General features: G+C 33.2%; 2 protein-coding genes across 7 annotated transcripts in view; one reads left to right on the top strand and one right to left on the bottom strand.

Annotated features, from left to right (window-relative positions):
• Positions 1-2,251: 2,251 nt before the first annotated feature.
• On the bottom strand, positions 2,252-4,077 carry LOC140441564 (dnaJ homolog subfamily C member 21). Its single transcript, XM_072532375.1, has one exon. It carries the CDS (start codon positions 3,889-3,891, stop codon positions 2,302-2,304), a length of 1,590 nt encoding a protein of 529 aa, XP_072388476.1. The 5' UTR covers positions 3,892-4,077; the 3' UTR covers positions 2,252-2,301.
• A 1,277-nt stretch (positions 4,078-5,354) lies between these two features.
• Rbcn-3B (WD repeat-containing protein Rbcn-3B) overlaps positions 5,355-25,962 on the top strand; it is a 75,177-nt gene continuing 54,569 nt past the window's right edge. For all 6 annotated transcript variants that reach the window (XM_072532371.1, XM_072532370.1, XM_072532369.1 and 3 more), the window contains exons 1-6: positions 5,355-5,468; positions 5,738-5,883; positions 6,655-6,865; positions 14,674-14,817; positions 19,312-19,540; positions 25,413-25,545. In XM_072532371.1, coding sequence (XP_072388472.1) covers positions 5,747-5,883; positions 6,655-6,865; positions 14,674-14,817; positions 19,312-19,540; positions 25,413-25,545 — 854 coding nt within the window. In that variant the 5' untranslated portion in view covers positions 5,355-5,468; positions 5,738-5,746. The remainder of the gene's footprint in view (positions 5,469-5,737; positions 5,884-6,654; positions 6,866-14,673; positions 14,818-19,311; positions 19,541-25,412; positions 25,546-25,962) is intronic.

The raw sequence follows: 25,962 nt of genomic DNA, 5'->3' as shown, positions 1-25,962 counted from the left end.
AAAATTTCATTATACAAGGTGATACACATTACAGTGATGGCGTTATCGGCTCTTTTTTTAAATGTAACACCCTGTATTTTAGAACATTTTTAGATCGATAAAAATGAGCTAATTTCAAAAAAGTATAATACACGGGTCTAATGGATATAATTTTGAAAGATATTCGCTTAGAAAATTAATTTTTATTGATTTATAATATTAATAAATTATAATAAATAACTTGAAAGTAATCCAGTAATTAATACATGACTTGTATTTGACAGTAACCCAAACGTTGTACAAATTCTTGTAGAACCATGTTTATGCTTTCTTGAGAAATATTGTTTATTTCTTTACGAATTCTTGTTTTTAAGTCTCCAATATTTGCAGGTTTCGTTTTATAAACAACATTCTTTAAATAACCCCACATAAAACAATCCGAAGGATTGAGGACTGGCGACCTCGCTGGCCATTCAATATGTCCACGTCAGCACGTCTTCCAATCCACCTGCTCGGAAAAATTTCGTTTAGGTACCTTCGAACATCTAAAGCATAATGCGGAGGAGCACCATCCTGTTGAAACCATAAACTTTTATCAAAGCCTCCAAGATTAATTGTACTGGGGAATAAATTAACTAAATTATGTACGAGATACCCACTTAAAAACTGAAGGTATGCTGGCCTGTTTAAATTACCTTCGAAATAGTAGGGCCCAATGATTTTATTTCTTACAATGCCAGCCCATACGTTTACCTTTTGCGGGTATTGTGTATGATGTTTCCGCATTAAGTTGGGAGTTTTTTTTGCCTAGTATCTACAATTCTGACGGTTGACCTCGCCATTTAATTTGAATGTAGCCTCATCAGAAAAAATAATATTTTGAACCAAGAGAGGGTTTCGGTGGCTGTTATCCATCATTATTTCGCAAAATTGTATTCTTTTATCTGGATCATCCTCGTTTGATTCCTGTACAACTGTGCATTTTACTTACTTTTACATACTTTGTGTACCGTTGTTTTGCAAACATCGAGATCACTACAAACCTTACGAACAGAAGTGTGCGCGTCTTCTTCAAAAGCAAGTAGAACATCTAATGTAACATAATTTACAGAGGGACGACCTGATTTGTGTGCATTTTCAACCGTTTCTCGAAATTTCTTTTCAATCTTACTTACTCTTGACTGCGTGATGGGTATTTCTGGATATTTATCATTAAATAAATTACTCACTTCCATCTGAGTTCACGATTTGTCTGCATACACCCAATCATCATGAATATTTCAACTCTTTGCTTTACACTCAAATTCATTTCTACTTAAAATTAATTCTAAACAATAATACAGAACATTCACAAATTAATACAATTATTGTACTACTTAATTGCTATTGAACATTACTAAAAATAATTAGTTTACCAAAAACTAGAAGTAGGCTACTTTTTTGCAACTGATAATAAATAATTTATTTTCTAAGCGCATATCTTTCAAATTATATCCATTAGACCCGAGTAATATACTTTTTTGAAATCAGCTCATTTTTATCGATTTTAAAAATGTCCTAAAATACAGGATGTTCATCGAGCAAAAAGACAAAAGAGGGAATGTAAAGGTAGTGGGGGCAAAAATATTGTTAGACAGGAAGTGCCATCTTGAGAGGCCAAATTAAACAAGGAAAGAGAGTCTTTCCTTGTTTAAGAAATCAAATTTAGTTGGGTTATGTTATTATTTGTCCCAACTGTCACATGAAATCTTATTTATATTGAAGTTTTTTAACAATTGTTTCACATTTTAGACTGTTATCGTTAATATTTAATTAAAATATTCTCGTCTAAGACACATTCTGAAAACTATTTTATAGCTACTGTTAATAAGTGTCGGAAAATTTAAATTTGGCGCATTCGCATTTCCGGATATGTCCGCCATCAGAGGCCACTTTTTTGGTCGCCTTTTCATAACGATTAGATTCCCTCTTTTGTCTTTTTGCTCGATGAGGATGTTACATTTAAAAAAAGAGCTGATGACCTCATCACTGTAATGTGTATCACCTTGTATAATGAAATTTTATTGTAAAATGTAGAACATTAAATTTAAAAATCAACGTGTTTTAGATTTTTTTAAAATGGCTTTTCATTTAGAAAATATTGAATTTATTCCATACTTTACAGACACACTGTATTTGAAAACTAGAACTGCATTCTGTTAAAATGTCTTCCATTCTCTCCATTTTAAAAACCTTTGAGAACACTGTGTATTCAATATATGTAAAAAACACATTGAACAATAAATAAATAAATTTATTAAATTACTTCACAAATCAAACATATTATTTGGTTTTGATGCTAGCTTTTTTATTTTTCACATTTGGAGGAATATAAATACCATGTCCTGTCTTCTTCAGATGGTCAAATAATTTATTCTTTGATGGAAAAGCTGATTTACAAGTCACACAACTATGGTTTATATCCAAATCTGGTATTTCCTTTTTAATCATATCTTTTGCAGTTTTTCTTTCTTTTTTATTTTTTGGCACAGGCTTTTCTTCTGTATGGTTTTCTTGTAATTCTTCACTTTCAATCTTAACAGCCTCATTTGTTTTATTTTTTGTGTTCTTTTTGGTCTTCTTTTTCTGTTTTTTTGTTGATGAATCAAAGTCAAAATCATCAGAAGATACTTCAAAATTTAAACCATTAGAACATTCTTCTTCATGATGGTTTATAACATTGTTCTTTTTCTTCTTCTTTTTGTTTTTGTTACTTTCCTCTATAGACTCTGAATCTGACTTAGTTTCATCAGATTCTATGTGTACATCATCTAAATCCTCATTTACTGCCATACATTGATTATCTTTTAAATGTTTTTCATCTTGTTGTTTTTCATTATCTGATATTTCTTCATCACTTTCTAATATTTCTTCCTCTTCTAGCATTGTCTCCTTTAGAATTTCGACATTTTCTTTATGCTTTTTACTACTTTCATGGTTTTCAAAAGCCTTTGGAGTTTTAAACAACTTTGAACAAGCTACACAATACAAATCTAATTCACCTTCTTCATCAGAATCACAAACATCACCAAATTGTTCTGCTAAGTTTCTTTCAATTTGTTCCAATTCAGATTTAACATTATCAAATTTGGCCCATTCGGCTTGACTAGAAACTTTAGCTTTTTCCAACTCTTCTCGCCTTTCTAATCTCTTCTGTTTACTTAATGATTCTCGTTTTTTCTTATCTTCTAGTAGCTTTTGTTCTTGTAACTTCTTTTGAGCTTGTACTCTCTTGTCTCTTTTTTTCACAAAAGCTGCCAAATTTCTAACTTCCTCACTTCTTTCTTTTTTTGCTTTTTGTCTTATTTTTTTGTTTTCCTTTTCTACCATTTTAAGATACCTTCTGTCTCTAATATCTTTGATATCATAAGGATCTAGCCAAACAAAAGATTTTTTTGTTGCATAATTAAGCCAATACGCATAAAATTCTGAAACTACCTCAAAGTCACTTGTAGAATTTCCAAAAGTTGGTACACTACAAAACTCTTCTTTGTCTTCCATAAAATCCATTTCTTCTTTTGATATTCTCTCAAAAACATTTCTATATATCGTGTAAAAACCATTTTCGTCATCTCCATATCCATTAAAGCAAGTAGTTGTGAAGTACTGAAACACATCCAGGGAGTTGTCTTGAAAATCAGAGCTTGAACCCCTAAGTATCTGCTCACGGTGATTGTCATACCAGGCTCTTTCTTGTCTGTCACTCAATACATCATAGGCTTGTTGAACTATCTGAAACTGTTCTTTGGCTAAATCTGCATTATCCAAATTTTTGTCGGGATGCCATTTTAGAGCCAACTTTCTGTATGCTGTTTTAATTTCACTGTCGTCGGCATCTCTGGATACACTTAAAACTTCGTAATGACACTTCATTATTGTTGCTTATAACGAATTTTTAATATATAAAGCCGCAAAAACAATACCTTTTAACTGAAGAATGAATTGTAAGGATAAATCATAATTTTATAAAGCCGCATGTATTCTTGCATAAAATTGTGACAGATTGAAGAAAAAAGAAAAATACTTTCCTGAATGTGACGTGACAGTCGTGACATGTGTCATTAGTGTGGTGAAACAGTTTGAAGTGAGCTACGATTCCAATTAACTGATAAGGATAAAATTATTTACCACAAATAGTTGTGTAAGTGAGATAGGACATTTGGGGAGAGTGAATTGCATGGGCCGAGCCGTTCATAATGGGTACGGCCACAAACCATACATACATGAGTATGTATGGTTTGTGGGTACGGCGCTAGTTATCTACGCCCAATCCATAGGCGTAACTGTGATACCTGTACAGGATTAGAAAATATAAATAAAAAAATTAGTCATTATAGTCATTAGTTTATATAGCACACTTGTAATTGTAGAAAATTGTGCTACATAACATTAAAAATAAATACTGGAAAGAAAAATATGTAAAATATATATTTTTTGTTAATCATCATCATTCTCTTTGCCTTTAACCCTATGAGAGATCTGCTTCCCCAGCTTAATTTCTACATAAATTACTTTAAGTTGTGCTAATATCAATCCTATTTGTCAACATGTCCTGCTTAAGCCTCTTCCACCAGGTTTAATTTGGCCTTCCTCTCTTTTCCAGGAAATTGCAAATCAGCCATTCTTCGTATTTTCATATTATTTCCTTGTAGAGCTTAAATATGCCCTAACTATTTTAACATAATGCTCTTTCATTTTTGCTTTTGCATATTTACTCTATTTTTGCCAATATATGCTTTAAATCCTATAACCCTGCGCGGTTGATGTGGTTTTGTGTTTAAATAAAAAAAAAGAAAACGTTGCACATAGTAGGGCTTTTTTGTGTGAGAGTGAAAATTTTGTAAAGACTACCAGGTGAATCGTGCCTGGCGTGAATTGGATTCAGAGTAGACGGAGTATATTATTATGTAAACGCAATTTCCTTTTGGGAAAGTCCCATCCTTTCTCTTCTCTTTTCTGTTTCTCTCTATTGCTAACGTTACTTATGTTTACCCCTGTTCTCTCTCTAAAATCTTTTCTTTTGATGATTTTTGTCACAGCCTCCAGCATTTCTTTAAACTCATTTCCCCCCTTTCTTACTACGGTCATAAAATTGTACTTTACTTTTTTAACATAATATGATTATACAAAAGTAAATTATTATTCAATATCAATCAACAATTTCGTATTTTAAAATTTAGGACAAATTTGGCGTTAAAAATTTAAAATTAATGTACTTATTTTAAGGATCCTCTTTTTTTTAATAATATAATGCTCATCTTTATTGTTAAAAAGACATAAAAAAGGACAGAAATATTAATCGATAAGACGCGTGACGACAGCTATTACTTGTCAATGTCAATTAATAAACAGCTGATTACAAGTAAAATGGCGAATTACATTTTATTCAATTATTTGGAGAAAATAATATTTTGAGCGTAATCCGTCCTTAAAAAGCTCGAATTTATCAGGTAATTATTACGAGCAAATCCAAAACTAATTGTAATGAGAATATCAAATAAATGACCGCTCTTGTCTGGCGATGTTGTTGTACCAGTTTAAACCACTTTATTACTCCTAATATTTATTGCTGTTGTTAAATCAAACGCAGATTATTTTAAAACTGGAAAATTAAGTCACGTGATCGGAGCTCATGCATGTAATCTTTAATTTAAATCAATTTATTTTTTATCTGAACTTTTCTTATTGAAAGAGATCTTAAATGAACCATGTTTTTTAGATATCTAAAATGCCTGGCACAAGTTTGGTAGTTCCCGTTGTATTATGGGGCAAATACGCCCCAACACATTGTATTTCATGTGTTTATCTATCAAAAGACCTCAAGACTTTGGCAACTGGATGTTATGATGGTCAAATATGTTTGTGGTAAGAAAACATTTTTTAAATATTTTTATACCATAATATAAATATTACTTTATACGCTATACATGCTTGTTATTGAGATTTACAGTTTAATCACGTTAAATTATCTATAACATTATTTAAATTTATAAGGAACATTTGAATACATTAATTTGTATGGTTTGTTTCCAAGATTTTCTTCTACTCAGAGCAAAAGAGTAGTCAATAAAAACCATTATCAATTTAACCTGTCATATTGTTTACAGTATAAACAATTTAGTAAATAATATTGATTGATTAGTAGCAGATATATTTTATTGTAGATTATACTGTTATGATGTGAAACATTTTGATATCTATATAATAAATATATTTTAATTTTGAACATTTTTCTTTAATTTTCTAGTAACTAAACTATATGTTAGTGAATTCTTTCAGTTTATTGAATCCTTTCAATAAATCTGTTATTATGATTACTCAAGCTTGACTGTATACTTTTTGGATAATACATTTACACAACCTTTTATATTGTGCCTTTTATTATGCTCTAATTCTACCTATTTATTGGAACAGACATCTTAAATACTGTAAATTGTATTACGAATTTTACTTGTATTTTTTATTTCAGTATTGGTAACATTCTTAGGCCTAGTAGGTTTTTTAAGTGGTTTATATATATATATATATATATATATATATATATATATATATATATATATATATATATTAAACAAGAAAATAAATAATAACATCTAGTAAAAGTAATAGGCAATGAATTTATCCTTTTGATCCTAGGCAAGTGGATCCAGATACCTTACAGATGATTCCAAGATGTCTCTTGGTTGGTCACACAGCTCCAATACTGTGCATCACAAGGGCTTCTATGATACAAGATAACAATTATATTGTTTCAAGTTCCGAAGCAGGTGAAATGTGTACCTGGGATTTGATAGATGGTAAATGCAGAGAGGCAGTTAAGTTGCAACAAGTTCATACCAATATGCAGGTATTTTTCTTTGTTTCTGCTAAACTTAATTTAATTAGTATGTAATGTTATTCAAGATGTAATGTAGATCAACATTTCAATATATTTTCAGGTTTAATCAATAGTAGGAGTATTCAACTGTGGAATGTTACTAAATTAGAATTTCTACCACCTATACACACGCTACTCCATAGTGGAGTATGATGTGTATATATATGTTTATTCATCTTCATGTGCTTCTATCTTGGGTTATCCCAATATTCATTGCCTGCTCGTATTTCAGTTTGGGAGTACAAAAACTAATCCAAAATTTGTTTTCACAACTTTGAATATTTTATGCAGTCTGAATAATGATCCTAAGCAATCAATATGTTCCACACTTCTTTGCCAATGACTCCACCTTATATTGTTCCTTCTACTTCAGTGCCCTTCATTGTAGAAGTCTCATTAGGGCCTCATGTTTTTTGCTGAGAAGTGTATTTTGTACATTTATTCCATGTATAATACCAATTATTGACCATTTTCACTTTCAAAATGACTCCTGAAAAAGCCTAATAATTTTTCTTAAGGTTGGTTTTTTAGCAAATAAGTTTCTTTTTCTTCTTCTTCCTCTTTATAAGCAATTCTGCCTGTTAATTGGCGGATTAATACCTCTATGGAAGGTTGTCACTCCATCTTTTGGCTGGTTGTTTGATACTTCTTCTGCTGATTGGTGACTTATCTTTTACTATTTTGACGACACAGGTCTCCTTCATTCTGCTTATGTGGTTATTCCATTCTTTTTTTTCTATTTTGTGTCCATTCAATTGTATGCTGTATGTTACATTTTCTTCTAATGTCTTCATTTCTCTTTCGATCTCTCAGTGTGCTTCCTGTAATTCTTCTCAGTACTCTCATCTCTGCTGTTTCCAGTAGCCTTTGCGTTGTGGCTGTGTCGGGTCTTGTTTCTGAAGCAAATGTCATTATTGGTCTTACACTATAAAAGAGGCTGAGGATGACCACTGACTAGATGGACCGATGATATAAAACATGTAGCGGGAAACTGGCTACAAGTGGCCCAGTGTAGAGAACACTGGAAAGAACTGAGGGAGGCCTATGTCCAGCAGTGGACGTGATTGGCTGATTGATGATGATGATTCTCTTCCTTTATTAACGCTTTTGATGATTTCATCCATGATCAAATTGAAGAGCATGGGGCTCAATAAATTTCCTTGTCTTATTCTGCTGCCTATTTCTATAGGTTTTGTTAGTTGTCCATCTATTCTGACTTCCATTTTGTTGTTTTGGTAGATGTTTTCCATAGTTTTTATAATATTTAGAGGAACTTCTCTATTATACAGAAGATGGATTACATCTTTGAGTCTTATGCTGTTAAACGCTTTCTTTAGGTCAATCAGACACAGAAATGCTGGTCTATTATACTCTAGTGATTTTTCAGTAATTTGCTTTATAACTAATATTGCATCTGTACATGATCTTCCACTACTAAAACCCTGTTGTTCATCTGCTAAACTTATCCTCTGATTTATTAGCACTTGTAAAATTTTAGTTGTAAGTTTTAGCGTAGTATTTAATAAGTTTATACCTCTGTAGTTTTATGGCTGTTTTTTATCTCCTTTTTTGAATAGTAGAATTAGTTTGCTGATTCTCCAATCTTCCGGTATTTTATTTTGTTTTATAATTTTATTAATTAATGTTGTTAATTGTTCTGTCATTGCTGCTCCACAATATATGAAGCAAATAACTTTGTAAGATACAAAGAATGGACATTAAATTTACACCAATAAAAAAAATACATTGTTCTATTCCATCTAGAAGTCTTGATATGGTATATGATAAGGTAGCAGCACATGTTCTCTAAATCTCTTAACAATATTACTGTCAATTGATGCATATATGATTCAAAGAACCTACATGTGTCCTTAGTATGTATGTCCATGAGCCAAATGTGATTCAAGAGTAGATGTTGCATTAATATTAAAGTAGCATTGGACATGGTAGACTCCAGGTATATGTTACCATTGGGACAGTGAAGTTATTAATCTTAATCACTCTAAGCTGTCATAATTAACACAGCTGCAATATGATGAAAATTGCATATGTTGTTAATTTGCTTTACATATTAATCATGAATTGTATGTATATAATATAGTTACAGTAAAAAAATATGGTAGGACATCCAGATTTGTAGGTTTTATAACAAAGTACATAATAAATGTTTCGTAAGTTTTGTTATTCGATAAGAATAAAAAATGCTGAAATATATTTTATTAAATATAATATCCCTGAACTGCTATACGAGTCTTCTAGCAATTTTCTAATGCACAGATTCCATCCTTGAAGTGAGAATCTATAAGTCTGTCAAAATATGTTTCCCTGACTGCTAATAATGATTTTCTGTTGTAAGAAAATCATGTCATACAACATGAATTATGTATGATGTAAGACTAGCCAGAGGTCAGAGGGAATTAAATATGGCTAATATGTTGGGTTTTGTAATTATTTATACTTTTTGTGAGCTTTGTGAAAAGGTGAGTTATCTTAATGGAAAATTAATATTTTTTTGTATAAATCATCATTTTCTCCCAAATTTTACATCCAGTTGGTTCACAACGCTATTGGATCAAAATAATTGTACAAAAATAAAATTTCGATCCTGTAGACTATGTTTGTCTCTCCGTCCATCCGTCTGTCTGTCCAGTCTTAGGTTTAAAAAACTGTAACAGATGTAAGGTAATGTAATAGAAAAAAACTGACGACAGATTCTGATTCAGCACTTAAAGTTATCATGGCAAAAATCGTCAAAACAGAAATACTCGCTTCTGGTTTTGAGAAAATTAATAAGAACTATGTAACTTGCAAATGACGATATATATAATTATTTTCACAATGGATTCGTAATTAGCACGCAAAAATACCTCTAAAAACATATCTGGTGGGGTTTGGACTCAAAAATCTGTAAACCCCATAGACATATTTGAAAGAAAGGTACTGAGACGAATACTAGGCCCTATAAATGAGAACAACAGGTGGCGAATCAGATACAATTATGAAATATATAATATCTCCGCCTACAGCGTCTTGAATGGGCAGGCCATGTATTTAGAATGGAAGAAAACAGGCTCCCAAAAAAAACTGTTGAATGCAAGAATGCAGGGAAGATACCTATTGGAAGACCGAGAAAGCGATGGCAGGATGATGTGAATGAAGATGCCAGAAATCTCCTTGCCATTCGATCGTGAAGGAGAATGGCTACAGATCCTAACGGATGGAAATGTTGTATGAGAGAGGCCAGGGCTCTCTCATCCAACATTTAAATTGGGCTGTAAAGCCATAGGATGGAGGATGGAACTTATTTTCTAGCGATAGTATTGGGTTTACATCGCTTATTACCTTCTTGTTTTGACTTAAAATAATGTTTTTAGAGCCTGGTCTGATACAAAATGATGAAACCTTTTGTATAAAAACGTTTTTATTCTTTCTAAAAACCTTTCTATCCTTTCTAAAACGGTCCAAATCTTGCTGGTAATTGAGTATGTGGTTATTCGACTATGTTTTTGTTCCATTGTTCGTAAATGTCACACTCATTATAAACAAATATTTCCAAAACCCAAAACTTTAGCCAATATATTGCTCTGAGATCCATAAGTCTGTTACTAAATATATCTTTTGCTGGTATTGGTGCAATTTTTGAAGGTCATTCATATGGATTCTCGACCACATTTAAAGGCAGCAACCCATTTTTCTACTGTTCTTTTGTATTGTTCTATTGTCTTATAATCGTTTATGAATTTACTTTAGCACCATACCTTCTGAAAATAAACGATTTATAATAGGCAATAGAAATGTTTATATAAATTAGTAAGTGCTCATCCAACAGTACTACAACCCTTAGAAAAATAAAAGAATGAATCTAATATATAAACTATTAAACAACCCATTATAAACAATAGTTTTGTGGTTAAAGTGACTTGAAGTATGTTTCCAAATGTAGAAAACAACGAAATTGTTGTTATAAATAACTGAATTTGCGTATGTGTGCTAATAAATATGATTAAAATTCCAGTACTGTTCATATAAATAACAAAAACCAACTGGTGAATATTTTTTGTGTAAACATGCTTATATTTGTTTACAAATTTTTGTAGTTGACATTGCTACTATTACTATTGATACTGTGTTTGTGTGGGGTTTTTCATGTTTTTAAGTTATTCATATTTTGTAAACTTTTAGATGTTAATGCATAATTAGACTAGTATAATTATGTACACATAATTGCTACTCACCAGTTATTTTGACTTTAAATGTAATGTTTAGTTACAAAATTGAGAAATTTAATATTTGCAAAAAAAATGTTAAATTTGTATCGTTGATGGATTATACCAGAATATTTAGATATCAGGACAGTGGCGGAGCCAGAATTTTTTGTGGGGGGGGGGGGTCATGAGTCTTGTGGATGATTTTGATATAGGATTTAGATTTTTGCTTATGATTGATATGATTTGTGCCTCATGTAAGGGAACCATTTTCTCAATAATTATTTTAAGCGATATATTAAACCAATGAGAAGTTAATTAAAACCCAAATACCCTATGGGTGCAAAGAAGGATATAACATACTTAAACTTAAACAAAAAAGAATAATTTAAACTCACATACTCTATGACAGTAAAATCAAGTGTACAAGATTATTTAACCAAAGGAAACCAAATTAAAATATAAATTCTGAAAAATCAAGGACTATCAATTTAAACTAGGGTTGAGTTTACCGAAAGTACAAGCTGATTATAGCCGCAAATGCCAAACATGGAACAAAAAATTTCGGTACATCAGTGTTGGCATGTTTTTATAATGTAGATGCTGCATGCTTCAAATATAAAAAGATAAAGCTTTAGAAAAGTACATTTTGTTTATATTATGTTATGAATTCTGCAATTTTTGATTTATATAAAACAACAATGAGTAACTATTTGTGTCTTTGGAGATTAATTGCAGTTAATTATTAGAAATTTTTTTAGCAATTACCCTTTGATAGATTAGGAGATAGATTTGGCAATCGTCAAATCAGCAGTTGCCAGATTACAACAGATGTTTGCAATTAATCTCGAAAGAGACAAATATTTACTCGTTATTGCTTCATATAAATTAAAAATTGCAGAATATATAAAACAGTATAATCAAAATGTACTTTTTAAAAGCTTTATCTTTTTATATTTGAAGCATACAACATATGCGTTATAAAAACATGCCAACACTGCCAAACCGAAATATTTTTGACATATGCGGCTATATTCAGCTTATACTTTCGGTAAACTCAACCTAAACTAGGTACTTTAAAGACAATTAATTTAAACCCACCTATCCTATGGCTACAAGATCAAGAAGAAACCAAAGATAAATAAGTATAAACCAAAGTTAAGTAATTTAAATCAATAACTCAATGTAAGTGTAAACATTAATGAATGTATTAAACATTCCTAATCTATATTATCGTTGGATATCCTATATCAATCTGTAAAAACATTCATTTATTTCTTATTGCTATACGAAGTGGAAACATGGACTCTCGGAATTACAAGTATGAAGCGTATAAGCCTTTGAAATGTGTGTTTTTCGAAGGATGCTGAAGATTTCGTAGACAGAGCACGTGACCAACAACGAGATGCTGAGAAGAATGAAGACAGAGAGAATTCCTAAATATTGTAAACAACAGAAAAACGAGTTATCTAGGTCATATTTTCAGAAGAGAAAAATATAACTTTCTACAACAGGAAGAAGAAAATGCTCCTGGCTGAAGAATGTAAGAGACTGGATATGCATGGACACACATTCGATACTAAGGACAGCTCAAGATAGAGAGCAATTTGCTGTAGCTATAGCCACTCTTCCGTAATGAAGGAGGAACCTTAAGAAGAATGATCTGCTCCAAGATTCGTCGCCATCCTGTTCGGTTTCTAGCGACCTTTTGTCATCTTCTGATTTTTAATACCTCAATGTCAGTCTCAACTCAATCCTACTACCTAATTTACGATCGGTCTCTGCTTCCTATTTTGGGTAAGAGCACACCATTAATTCTGAATATCGTGCATGGTTATGTGACAGAAAAATCTATTTGAGAGGAGCGTTGCCACTGTTTGCAGTAATTGTAATATATAACGAAATGTATTGATTCTTTGGAAAACATCGTATCTTTAAATAATTGAATTATCACAAATCGATTTGAAATATATAGTTTTAATTCTGAAAATAAATTTTATGAGACTCAATGTTTACCTATACTATACTATACTTTTGTTTGATAAAATAAATATCGTCAAATAAAAGCCTGATGGGATTCTTAGTAACTTTTGTGAGTGTACTGAGCGAAGATGCAGGTGTGTTTGTCCTTACACCTTGTCCTGATGCCTTTGTTTCGCGCACCAGTCATAGGTCGCTGGTTTTTTCCCTTGGGGAACAAGTTTTATGCTTAGGGAAATAGGTTCACTTTGTATACTTCTTTGAAGGACCATCCAGAAAACTGGGACAAATGAAAGTTTAGAAAAGAACGTTTTAACAAGTCTATTTAAACCATTACAACAACGTATTTTGGACGCCGATAACTTGCTTGCAATGATATTTAGTTTGAATTTATGTGAAAAAAAAAACTAGATAACTTGTCGGTGGTACAATATTGACACGAACTGAGTAAACTTATTAATATACCGACTGTGTTAAACCTTCTGAGATGCGGCTAATGCGGACAGGAGCCTAGCGCTCATCCAATGCTGGATTCGAACTGATGTCCACTCACCCCTTGAATCACTATGCTCGTAATGGTTTCTTAACATTCAGAAATCTCCCTCCTGACCCCCTCGATGTATATAAAGGATATGTTTACATTCCGACTTACCTTTTATTAAGAATTTTATAAATCTTAAACTAATATACAGTCTGATATAATGATATGATACAAAATAAAATAAAAATATTAAATGTTGTTGTTACGCAACATGTACTTTTAGATTTTAAACAAATATGGCCTCTATAGTTTTGGAAGATATCGTTTATTTAACCAATATTTGAATATATGATCCAATTTTTTGATGGTGCTATGCTAAAATCGATCCCACATTTTTATTATATACCATAATATATTAATACGTGGAGTAGCCGAACATATAATACAATGTTATACTAATAATAATTAATCTCAGGGTTTATTTTATAATGAAAATTACGGTGATTTGATACAGCTGTATAATCGTGTGTCAGACCACACACACTCAGGTCACTAGTCCATCTTACAGGACTCTCGAGACGCCATATTTTGGGGTTTTAAAATAATAATATTACGGCCCGCCCTCCTGAGGCGCAGCGTCAGGTTGGTTTGTTACAATACGTAATTTTTGTTTTTTAAGTCGGTAGTATTTATAATTGAAATTTTTCTCATGTATGTTGACTCCAAGAGGTTTGTGCACACAAGAGAATTGTTTGAAGTCACAATTGCTCTTGTAAAAGTTAATAGTACCATAAGAGGAGACTATTTTTAGGTAAAAATGAGCGTTGTGTTCATTTTGAACACAATTTGGGACAAGGGTTTATAATAGCTCTCGTCATAGAGCTAATTTAAATGTGATAAATACGTCACCTTCTTCATTCTGCTATTTAACCTTTAGAGAATCTCAATCATTGTTCGTTTTCTATTTTATACTGTTCAATAGGGACATAAAAGCATAAAACTACATTCATTTCATTATATGTTACACGTAGGGATCTAAACATTAACCGAATTAGATATTACTGTATAATTCTGTATTACTTTATAAAAAATGTTAATAATTGTTATTTTAGGCGTATCATATGTGCAACTGTGAGGATCTACGTTTATTCTGTAATGGTTATTATCCAGAGATTATAGTTATGGATCCATTCAGTTTGGAGATACTCTTCATGCTTTCCTCTAAACAAAATCCTGACTGGATTAGCGCCTTACACGTAAGTCGAATATATTTAATGTATTTATTACTTTACAAATATATATACAGTTCAAAATGTAATCAACAGTAATTTTCAAAACATGATTAGCGATTATATACAAATCCTCGGGACTTCGTGACATGGCGTATCAAGGCGACATTGAATCCTTTTGTAGCAACAGTAAGTAGAACTATAGGATTCCACATCAAACAAGCCGAATTCAGAGTCCGAATTCAGACACAATCAGGTTCCGAATTTGGGAATCATTATGCTGTTAACTATTTTCCAGGGAATCGGAAGTTGGTTATATTTTAGGCGTAGATTGACTGTATTTGCCAGAAGACTCTAGATGCTTTCAGGAAGTTGTTCAAGACATCTATTGATAGGATCGAGGGCAATTTAATTATCCATGGTGGTAGTATTAATAGAATACATGATTTGTTAATGAACTTCAGGAATGGATTGTGAGAGGCTGCTTCTGAGGATGTTTTCTGTTTCGTGTTCGAATACAATATCATACATAGGATTTTCAGGAATTGGGAAGATGGTCTGAAGAGAATTTTTAAAGTCTTAGACCTTTTTTAATTTGAATTTATGATTTGGTTATTTATCAACAGGTTTAGAGAGTTTTTGTTTCGTTAGAACTAGGAATATTTCCAGAATTTTTCGCTGTCCTGTAATCCAGTTTTGAGGTGGTTACTCCCGTCCTTTACTGAGCCCGTTAAAGGATGATAAACCTCTTAATCCTGGCCGAGACGAGGTTATATTCTGTTTTGATTAGTGAGTCACTATTGAGTTTATATTGGCGAAATAGCTTGATTTTTTGTTTGATAATGGACGTTTCGTCCTGGAGGATTCGTACCCAGCAAAATCTGGAGGCGAAGCTACAACCCAGATAACTGCTTTGTAAGCTTCAACATCCATGAGTGCTGCATTTTCCAAATGTCTTTTTCTTCTTTTTCTTTCTTTTTATATAGACATGACTGTATTAGGATGCTTGATCTCCATTCTTGAAGAATTCTGTTTTGTTCTATTATTTTTTGGATTAGTTTTAATAGTTGTTTGGTCAGATCTGGTCCTCCGTACTTTAGCAGTTCGTTCGGTATTCTGTCCTCTCCTGGTGATTTTCTATTTTTTAATTTCTTTAATGCTTCCTTTACCTCTTCCTCCTCAATATTGATTTCTTCGTTTGTCGTCACCTCTGGTGTTGGTGGTTCATTATCGTCACCTTTAGCTAATAGGGATCGAAAGTAGTCTACCCATATTTCCTTCTGATTTTGTTTTGTTTTTATTAGTTCGTTCATCTCTTTTATTGTCCTTTGATCATTCTCCATATTTCTTTTTGTGTTCCGTAGAAGTCGTGTTCCATCTGTTTTTTCCCTTTTTATCTGTCTAACTAAAGTATTCGTTTCATTTCTGATTCGTTTATAGTTCTTGTATGCCTATTGTGTTTGTTGTGTTCTGTATTGTAAAAAGATTTTCTTCTTTTCTTCACATTTTGTCTTCACTTCCTCTCTAAACCATGGTGTTTTCTTTTTTGATATGTTAGTGTTCGTTACTTTCCTCTCTCCAAGTGATTCTGTTTAGTATTTAGTCCTTCGACTTTGATTTTTATTTGTGTTGGCGCCGCCCTTTTGGGTGGGAAGTATTTCAGGAAGATTCTTATTTTACATAATACTAGGCTATGGTCGTTACCTACATCTGCTGCGTTGAGGCATCTTACGTCGATTATTTTCGATGGATGTATATCTTTGTTGGTTATAACATAATCTATCATAAATCTTTGTCCACGGGTGTTATTAAATGTATATTTGTGTTGGTCTTTGTGGTCAAAAAATGTGTTGTTTATTCTTAGTTCGTTATTCGTGAAAAAGTTTATCATCAGTTCTCCATTTTCGTTTTTGACATCCTCGGTATGTTTTTGCTTAATTCCTGGTATTCCGGATATTTTTAAAATGTCTATGAACGAATCCCAAAGATCTAACATCAACCCATAGGAATATAAACAGAGCAACTAAAATTCCCTTTCGTAGAAGATTCGACTTTTCAAGGCGATCTATAATCTGAAACTACTCCAAAGAACTACAATACTTTTATAGGGATAGTCAAATAATATCAAGGCGACACGTACCCAGCAGTTGGGACAGTATTTCATATCAGGTTTTTCCGAGGAACCAAAAACCATTCTGACCAAATAAAAAAAACTGTTTAATGAAAATCCATCTAAAAAAGAAAATATATATTGTGGAACAGCAGTGATGAAAATGCTCAGCGAAGCAAACGATGTAGATGAATACCTTGAACAAAATGGATATGACACACAGTAGTAAAATAGTGTGGAACCTCATTAAGAAGCTCAACTGCGACCCTACTGAAACCAAGAAACCCCATAAAGTAACGCCAGACCAAGTATCTCATCATTTCTTATTAGAGGTCCAGCGCGCAAGACCACAGCAATAAAAAATAATAAATTAGAAAAAGACTGTATGACTTGTATACGCTTCTAAAATAAAGGTCAAACTGACAACAGGTGTATGTTCTGAAAAAACTTGATAGTGTGTAAAATTTTTTATTAAAATCAGCTGAGTATTTTGGCATGTATCATGCCATCTTCAGGAACAATATGTTAAGAGAAATTTATTTTTTACAATTAAAAAACTTATTACAAACGTCTCTAATCAACTGAAAAGGTTCATCCCATCTTCTCCAGAAGTTAACGAAAATACCCCACAGACCGATTCACAGATATTTACTCCTCATGAAGTAAGCAAACCAAAGAAAAAGTTAAAAAAGTCAACCAGAAATTCTCGCGAAGAACTTTTACTTTTTGTTTACTTAAAGACAAAATAGAAAATAGATCACCACCATTTATCCTAAACTATAATGAAATATGTGACTTTCTGGAAAATACACTATATGCCAAATATCCTGAAATAATATCAAAGATTACTCGAATGAAACTGCCGAGCTAATTGAGATCCTTAATTTTGTTCACGCTTTTACCCACAATTCAAGATTGAAACATAATATCACTGGATTGAAAAAGAAACTAGACCTCAATAATCTCTCTTAGACAGAGGAGACAGATGAATAACTATCTCGATCAGAATTCCAACATGTCCAATTCCTTTGTTTTATAATAGAATCTGAATGGGTTTTATACCCATTTAGAACAGTTAAAACTTTTAATAAATGAATTATGCCCAAAGTTCTTACGTCTTCGAGAAATTCATTTTAAACAAGCTAATATAAATCTTCGAAATTATCAATGATTTAAAAAAAAAACCGAATAGCACAACAGGCCAGTGGCAGAGTAGCTATCTTCGTAAATACAGACATAGAAGCTAAGCCAATTCTATTAAGTACTAATCTCGAAGTTGTATCAGTGAATATTACATACCAAAAACATTAATATATGCAACATTTATTTACCACATCCTAGCGAACTAGACCTACAAGAATTAAATATCCTTCTTGATCAAGTTGACTCTTCTGATCTACTATTACTTAATACAGGGAACCTACCAGATTTAGTTCCTATAACGACTCTTTTTCCACCATAGATTTATCACTATGTAGGCAATCCTTATCCCTTATTCTTCCCTGTTCTCTTAAAATATTGTTTGTTATTGGAAGCTCTGAAGATGGTCAGTTTGGCTAATAAAGTTATAAGCATCCAACTTGAAAGAAATTGCCTAGTAATTGCTACCTTTCACAATTAAAGAGGGAGGCGTAGAATGTCATGGCTGCGCAACCTGAGAGAGTGGTACGGATGTACATCAAATGAACTTTTAAGAGCAGCCGTCTCAAAAGTCCGCATAGCTGTGATGATTGCCGACCTCCGCCGCGGAGATGGCACTTGAAGAAGAGAAGAATTAAAGAACTAAACCAAGCCATTTACTCAATGAATAATAGGAACGCAGTTGCCGCGGATGATATCTCTGTAGAACAAATAAAAAACTTGGGCCCAGTTGCCAAGAACTCGACCTTGGAGCCTTTAAAGTCGGGTAAGGACCTAGACTCACCCAAAAACTATGGACCAGTCTCTCTTATATGCTATCTTTTTAAGGTATACGCGGTTGTTTATTTGGTTATCTATATTTTATTCACTTCTGTCCTATGGCCACACTCTAGACAGATCGACATGGAGGAGAAGAAGGTGATCAGAAACATGGAACATCTATCTTCGACTTTATCCAAAATATTACCTGTATTCAGTGTTGGTGATTTTGAAATAGGAAGTTCTACAATCAGGTCACATAATTATGTGCCTTCTATGTTATAATGGTGATCAACGAATTCAGTTTCCCTACAGTTTAAGTCATCCAACATAAAGACTTTCTTGAATGATGAAAAATACTCAATATGTACGGGTAACGGACGATTTGTGTGTCTGTAGTTAACAGATACACTTTTTGTATGACTTTTGTTGAAACTATGATATATTTATATATTTTATTTTGAATTCTACAGTTGGTGCGGGTTATGTAACACCATTAATGCACATTTTAGGTATTAAGACCGGCGAAACGTAAAGACGATGTGGTACTGGCGTTAACCACAACCGGTATGGTCAAAGTTTGGACTCTAACGGGAGCCGAAAATAGACACCAAGAACCGATTTACGAAAACGAAAGTAAACAGATTAGAACGTTGAACGCGGTATGCTTGCAATGTTGCTGTTACAACCAAAGAACGGTTCTTGTGGTCTGCACGAAGTACTGGCAGATTTACGATGCAGGTAAGGATATTTTTTTATGATGATGTTTTTCTTTGTTTCTTTTTCTTCACTAATGCTCGTGTTTGGTGTCTGGTGTATCCACCAGAATGATAAGATAAAAAAGGATGAGGGGACGATGCGTGGTGAGTTATCTACGAATTACATTAAAGCTAAAAGAACGCAATATTTAAAAATCTGTAAAATGTCAAACGTCACATTTCATCGTTTTCCTTCATTTTAGAATCTAGTTTTATATTTATTACTAGTAACTTGCCCGTCATTATATACTTTATATGTACTATACGTATCGCGTCGTTTGATTCGATGTGTCATATGCTAATATTAGTCTAGTTGTTTATTTTGTAATCAGTCAGGGGCCTTTTTCAGGCCTTACTTTTACTTTTTCGTGTCTGGATCCGACTACAGTTTTTCTGCTCAATATCGGGCTACGTCTACACCCTTTGTATTTGCGAGCCATAAATCATCGAGGGTGCACTGTGATGGACAAAATCTGCATACTCTCAGGTGCTCCACGTTCTGTATTTCCCACATTCACAAAGTGCGTCGCTGTCTGTTTTGATGCCCCATTTAATGAGGTTCTGTTTTACAGGGGCAACACCTGTGCGTATGCGATTGAGTGTCCGCCAGGTTCATTCCATTGGGTCGTTCTGGATGTAGGCGGAACAGTTCGGGTGGTTCGACGCTGACATTTTTCATAAACCTTTTCCTTGATTTAAGTCGGCTGATTCCTTTCGGTTCGTCAAACCCGTATAATTGGTGCCTTTCATCGAAAGTTTGCCTGAACTCCTCCACATATTGTGAGGCGCATCTACGGTAGTCTGGTGATGCGAATCCAGCTACCCGGTACAGAAGGGGAAGAGGGGTAGGCTTCATACAACCGGTAATTATTCTACATGTTTCATTTAACGCCGTGGTGACTTGTTGGGCGTGTCTAGATCTGCCCCAGACGGGACAAGCATATTCCCCTGTTGAGAAACATAAGGCCTCAGCTGTTGTCTTCAAGACCTGGGGGTTTGCACCCCACTTGCGCCCTACAACCCTACAAGTTTCCGGAGAAGGTTGTTTCTTGTAGAAACCTTTTGTCTTGTTCTCTGACAGTGGAATTTATACGTTAGTGACCGGTCTAGTATTACTCCAAGATATTTGGGCCTATCAGTATGTTTCAAGCGTTGTCCCTCCCAAGAAACATTTAGTTTTATATGCGCCAGTTGGTTGTTGAGATGGAATGCACATATTTGGGTTTTAGTAGGGTTTGGCTTTAATGAGTTTTGTTTGTAATAAGTTGACATCATGTTTAAAGCCTCTTTCATTGTCGACTCTACTTCTGTGAGTGTTTTGCCCTTTACGGCTATACCAAGGTCGTCAGCGTAGACAAAACTCTCAGTCTGAGGGTGCATTGGTTGGTCGTTGGTGTAGATGTGAAATAAGGACGGCGCCAGAACGCCAATAAAGCTAATTTACCTTATGCTTGATATATAAAGCAAATGTCTATTATCATCCATAGTGTCATGTGATATGTCATATGTCGCTATACGTTCATTAATAACGAAGACGATGTGTAGTGCCCTTTTAGTAGTCTCTTTGTTTTTTCTATCTAAATATATTCGTTATATCCCCCCTTTTATTTGCTATGTCGCATGTTAGAATTCGATCAGTTGTTTATTTTGTACTCAGCCAGAGGCTTTCTTTAAGTCAATAAATCAAAATTTGTTTTACAGTAAATCTATTTTTATCTAAAGGGTGTCCAGAAACTCTCCTGACAAACGAAAACCGCAGATTCCTCAGATAATTTTAAGACGATTTAATTCATTTCACCTATTCCGAAAATGCTTCCTAAAGGAGCTAGAGCTCTTTGAAGATGGCGCCTTGTAAGTGTTTTTTTTTAATAACTCTAGAACGCTTCTATTTAGAAAAATGAAAACTGGTACGATTATTTATCCTTTTTTCGGACTAGGTGAATTGGGTTAAATCATAAAATTATCTGACGAATCCGTAGTTTTCGTTTGTCAGGAGAGTTTCTGGACACCCTGCATAAGTGCCCTATGATATCCCGTATGTCGCTATACGTTCAATAATAATGAAGATCCTGTTTAATGTCCTTTTGCTAGTCGCCTTGTTTGTTGTTTCTATCTGAATATATTCGTTATATCTTCCCCTTTCATTTGCTATGTCGCATTTTAGGATTCGTTCAGTTGTTTATTTTGTACTCAGCCAGAGGCATTCTTCAATAAATCAAAATTTGTCTTTTAGTTAAACTATTTTTATCCATAGTGCCCTATGACATCTCGTATTTGGTAGTCGCCTTGTTTGTTTTCTCTATCTTAATATATTCGTGATATCCTTCCCGTTCATTTAACGTATCACACGCTCCAATCGGACCAATAACAAATGAGATACGATGTAATGCCCTCTTAGCAATGCCGCAATGTGTGTTTTTTCTGTCTCAACATATTAGCTATTAGCAGTGATGTATCAAAAGGCTCAAAAAATGAGCAGATTGAACGTTAGGATTTTCTTATGGGATTTTATGGTAAATGAAGCAGAAACGGTATAGCAGCGTTTTTACAGGTATAGCTTTTACTTAATTTTATTTAATTTTACTTTTATTTTATTTTATTTTGGTAAAGCGTCATTTTATTTTTATAAGAAGTGTATGTGTATCTTATCCAATGACATAATAAATATATATTATACGTCATTAATCTTACCTTAAAATTACAGTAACCTATATTTTTAGCAATTTTCGAAAAAATTAATTACTGTGAAGTAGTAAAATTTCTGATTAACAATATTTGAATTACCAATTTGTAAAATGAATTAGCAATAAGTCAACCGTATCGTTTTAAGAATAAAATATAATTGAAATGTCAAAGTTGGTAGTTCAGATTTCATTCCTAGGTGGCGTCGTTACCTTACTGGACAAACGGTGTGACCTGTCATCATAGACATATATATATATATATATATATATATATATATATATATATATATATATATATATATATATATATATATAAATATATATATATATATATATACATATATATATATATCGCATACTAAGTGAATGAATTTTTCGCACATCGGAAAATTTGAATACTGCTTTTGCGTTATTTTAGCTTTAATGTAGTTCGTTGACAACTCACCACGCACCGCCACTCATCTTTAACAGAGCGAATTATAATTCATGACATGGTCAGATTTTGCGTTACATTTCCATGTCACATTAGACCCATTAATAAAATAATTTCATGAATCCGCAATAGTCAAATATTGGTCTTTGGAAACGGGTTTTTTAATGCGTCATTGGTACACTAGTTTCAAACATTGCGACAGGCAGGCAATGATAGTAGGTAAATAGCTTTCAAAAGTCCACAATAAAACCAATATTGTCTCTTTTTTCACTAAAGTAATAAGTTTTTATTAATGGCTGCACTGTTGGCTGTTTTTCAAATAAAATCTGATGAATTTGATATCTTTATGTCCATCGCTTCGGTATTTTTTTTTATTAATTACAGCCAATTCGGCAAATATTATGTTTGAAGAATTTTCCTTTCAAAAAGAGAAATCAAACGATTTCTACTTAGCGAAACCGAATTCAAATCTTAACCACTGTGTTTCCTAAAATTTGCGAAACAAACAGCTGGATGAATTAATCGGCAAGGGAATCTAAAATTGCATTCCACAAGCCGTTCACCCTAGTCAAAATTCGTAGTGAATTCAGTTTCTCGTACTTCCAACGAAGTAAATAACAAAACAGAATGACGGTACTAGATTTTTGTTTTGATAAAGTGCAGCAACAACCGTGCTGCCGATGAATTAATCGGCAAAATTTGCCGATTAATTCATCCAGCTGTTTGTTTCGCAAATTTTAGGAAACACAGTGGTTAAGATTTGAATTCGGTTTCGCTAAGTAGAAATCGTTTGATTTCTCTTTTTGTTTTTAGATGGCGTAGTTACGTCTGTATATAGTTATTTTAATAACTATTGTCTAGGACGGGAAAGATTTTTGTTTTGGTTCAGAGCAGTGGCTATACCGTTCTGAAGAGACTTAAGGAGGTCGAAATACGTATCAACGGTTGTTGCTGCACTTTATCAAAACAAAAATCTAGTACCGTCATTCTGTTTTGTTATTTACTTCGTTGGAAGTACGAGAAACTGAATTCACTACGAATTTTGACTAGGGTGAACGGCTTGTGGAATGCAATTTTAGATTCCCTTGCCGATTAATTCATCCAGCTGTTTGTTTCGCAAATTTTAGGAAACACAGTGGTTAAGATTTGAATTCGGTTTCGCTAAGTAGAAATCGTTTGATTTCTCTTTTTGTTTTTAGATGGCGTAGTTACGTCTGTATATAGTTATTTTAATAACTATTGTCTAGGACGGGAAAGATTTTTGTTTTGGTTCAGAGCAGTGGCTATACCGTTCTGAAGAGACTTAAGGAGGTCGAAATACGTATCAACGGTTGTTGCTGCACTTTATCAAAACAAAAATCTAGTACCGTCATTCTGTTTTGTTATTTACTTCGTTGGAAGTACGAGAAACTGAATTCACTACGAATTTTGACTAGGGTGAACGGCTTGTGGAATGCAATTTTAGATTCCCTTGCCGATTAATTCATCCAGCTGTTTGTTTCGCAAATTTTAGGAAACACAGTGGTTAAGATTTGAATTCGGTTTCGCTAAGTAGAAATCGTTTGATTTCTCTTTTTGTTTTTAGATGGCGTAGTTACGTCTGTATATAGTTATTTTAATAACTATTGTCTAGGACGGGAAAGATTTTTGTTTTGGTTCAGAGCAGTGGCTATACCGTTCTGAAGAGACTTAAGGAGGTCGAAATACGTATCAACGGTTGTTGCTGCACTTTATCAAAACAAAAATCTAGTACCGTCATTCTGTTTTGTTATTTACTTCGTTGGAAGTACGAGAAACTGAATTCACTACGAATTTTGACTAGGGTGAACGGCTTGTGGAATGCAATTTTAGATTCCCTTGCCGATTAATTCATCCAGCTGTTTGTTTCGCAAATTTTAGGAAACACAGTGGTTAAGATTTGAATTCGGTTTCGCTAAGTAGAAATCGTTTGATTTCTCTTTTTGTTTTTAGATGGCGTAGTTACGTCTGTATATAGTTATTTTAATAACTATTGTCTAGGACGGGAAAGATTTTTGTTTTGGTTCAGAGCAGTGGCTATACCGTTCTGAAGAGACTTAAGGAGGTCGAAATACGTATCAACGGTTGTTGCTGCACTTTATCAAAACAAAAATCTAGTACCGTCATTCTGTTTTGTTATTTACTTCGTTGGAAGTACGAGAAACTGAATTCACTACGAATTTTGACTAGGGTGAACGGCTTGTGGAATGCAATTTTAGATTCCCTTGCCGATTAATTCATCCAGCTGTTTGTTTCGCAAATTTTAGGAAACACAGTGGTTAAGATTTGAATTCGGTTTCGCTAAGTAGAAATCGTTTGATTTCTCTTTTTGTTTTTAGATGGCGTAGTTACGTCTGTATATAGTTATTTTAATAAATATTGTCTAGGACGGGAAAGATTTTTGTTTTGGTTCAGAGCAGTGGCTATACCGTTCTGAAGAGACTTAAGGAGGTCGAAATACGTATCAACGGTTGTTGCTGCACTTTATCAAAACAAAAATCTAGTACCGTCATTCTGGTCAATTTTCCTTTCGTTTAAACACTTTATTTTCTTTCTTCTCCAATTTAATGATTCATCCTTACAAATATTCCTGAGTGCTCAAAAAATTCCTAAAAGAACACCCAAAACGTTCAATTATTAGCAAGTTCTCTTTACCCAAAACTAGAGTTTGTAGTTGCTCAGCTTTTCGCAAACTAAGAACATTTAACGTTTTGTTGTAGGAGATTTTAGTGTACTATGTTCGTATTTGGCTCCCCGTGGAGAGAGGTGGATGTCTGGAGACTTTCTGGCGATGGACAGGATCATAATGTGGTCCGACGCTGGAAAAGGTTACCTGTACAAGTTGCCATCTAAGTAAGACTCTTTTAAAACGATAATAGTTGAAATTGGTGTAAGATTTTTGTTACTTATGATTAATAATAACATTTTAATTGTTTAATTTTTAACATACTACTATGGTATTAACTTGATAGATGTTTACGGTTATGGATTTTTAATTATTCGGGAGATGTGTATTTATTAATAATTTTCTTTTTTTGGCTTAGTACAATTAAAAACAAGCACAATAAAATAAATAGGGAATATGGATCCAGTTCATTAATATTAGAAGTAGTGAGAAATGAAGAGAATCAAATTCAGTTTGCTGTTGACAAAACTTTATTATCTTGTTCATGTGTCCATTGGCTGGACTGCTCTTTGGTTTGCGAGTACAGTGGTAACCCAGGGTTATGAAATGGTGAAAAATTACTGGTGATTTTGGACTCTATGCGC

The sequence above is a fragment of the Diabrotica undecimpunctata genome, chromosome 5, assembly GCF_040954645.1.
Source record: "Diabrotica undecimpunctata isolate CICGRU chromosome 5, icDiaUnde3, whole genome shotgun sequence".
NCBI classification, from domain to species: Eukaryota; Metazoa; Arthropoda; class Insecta; order Coleoptera; family Chrysomelidae; genus Diabrotica; species Diabrotica undecimpunctata.
This window is presented reverse-complemented; position numbering and strand designations above follow the sequence as displayed.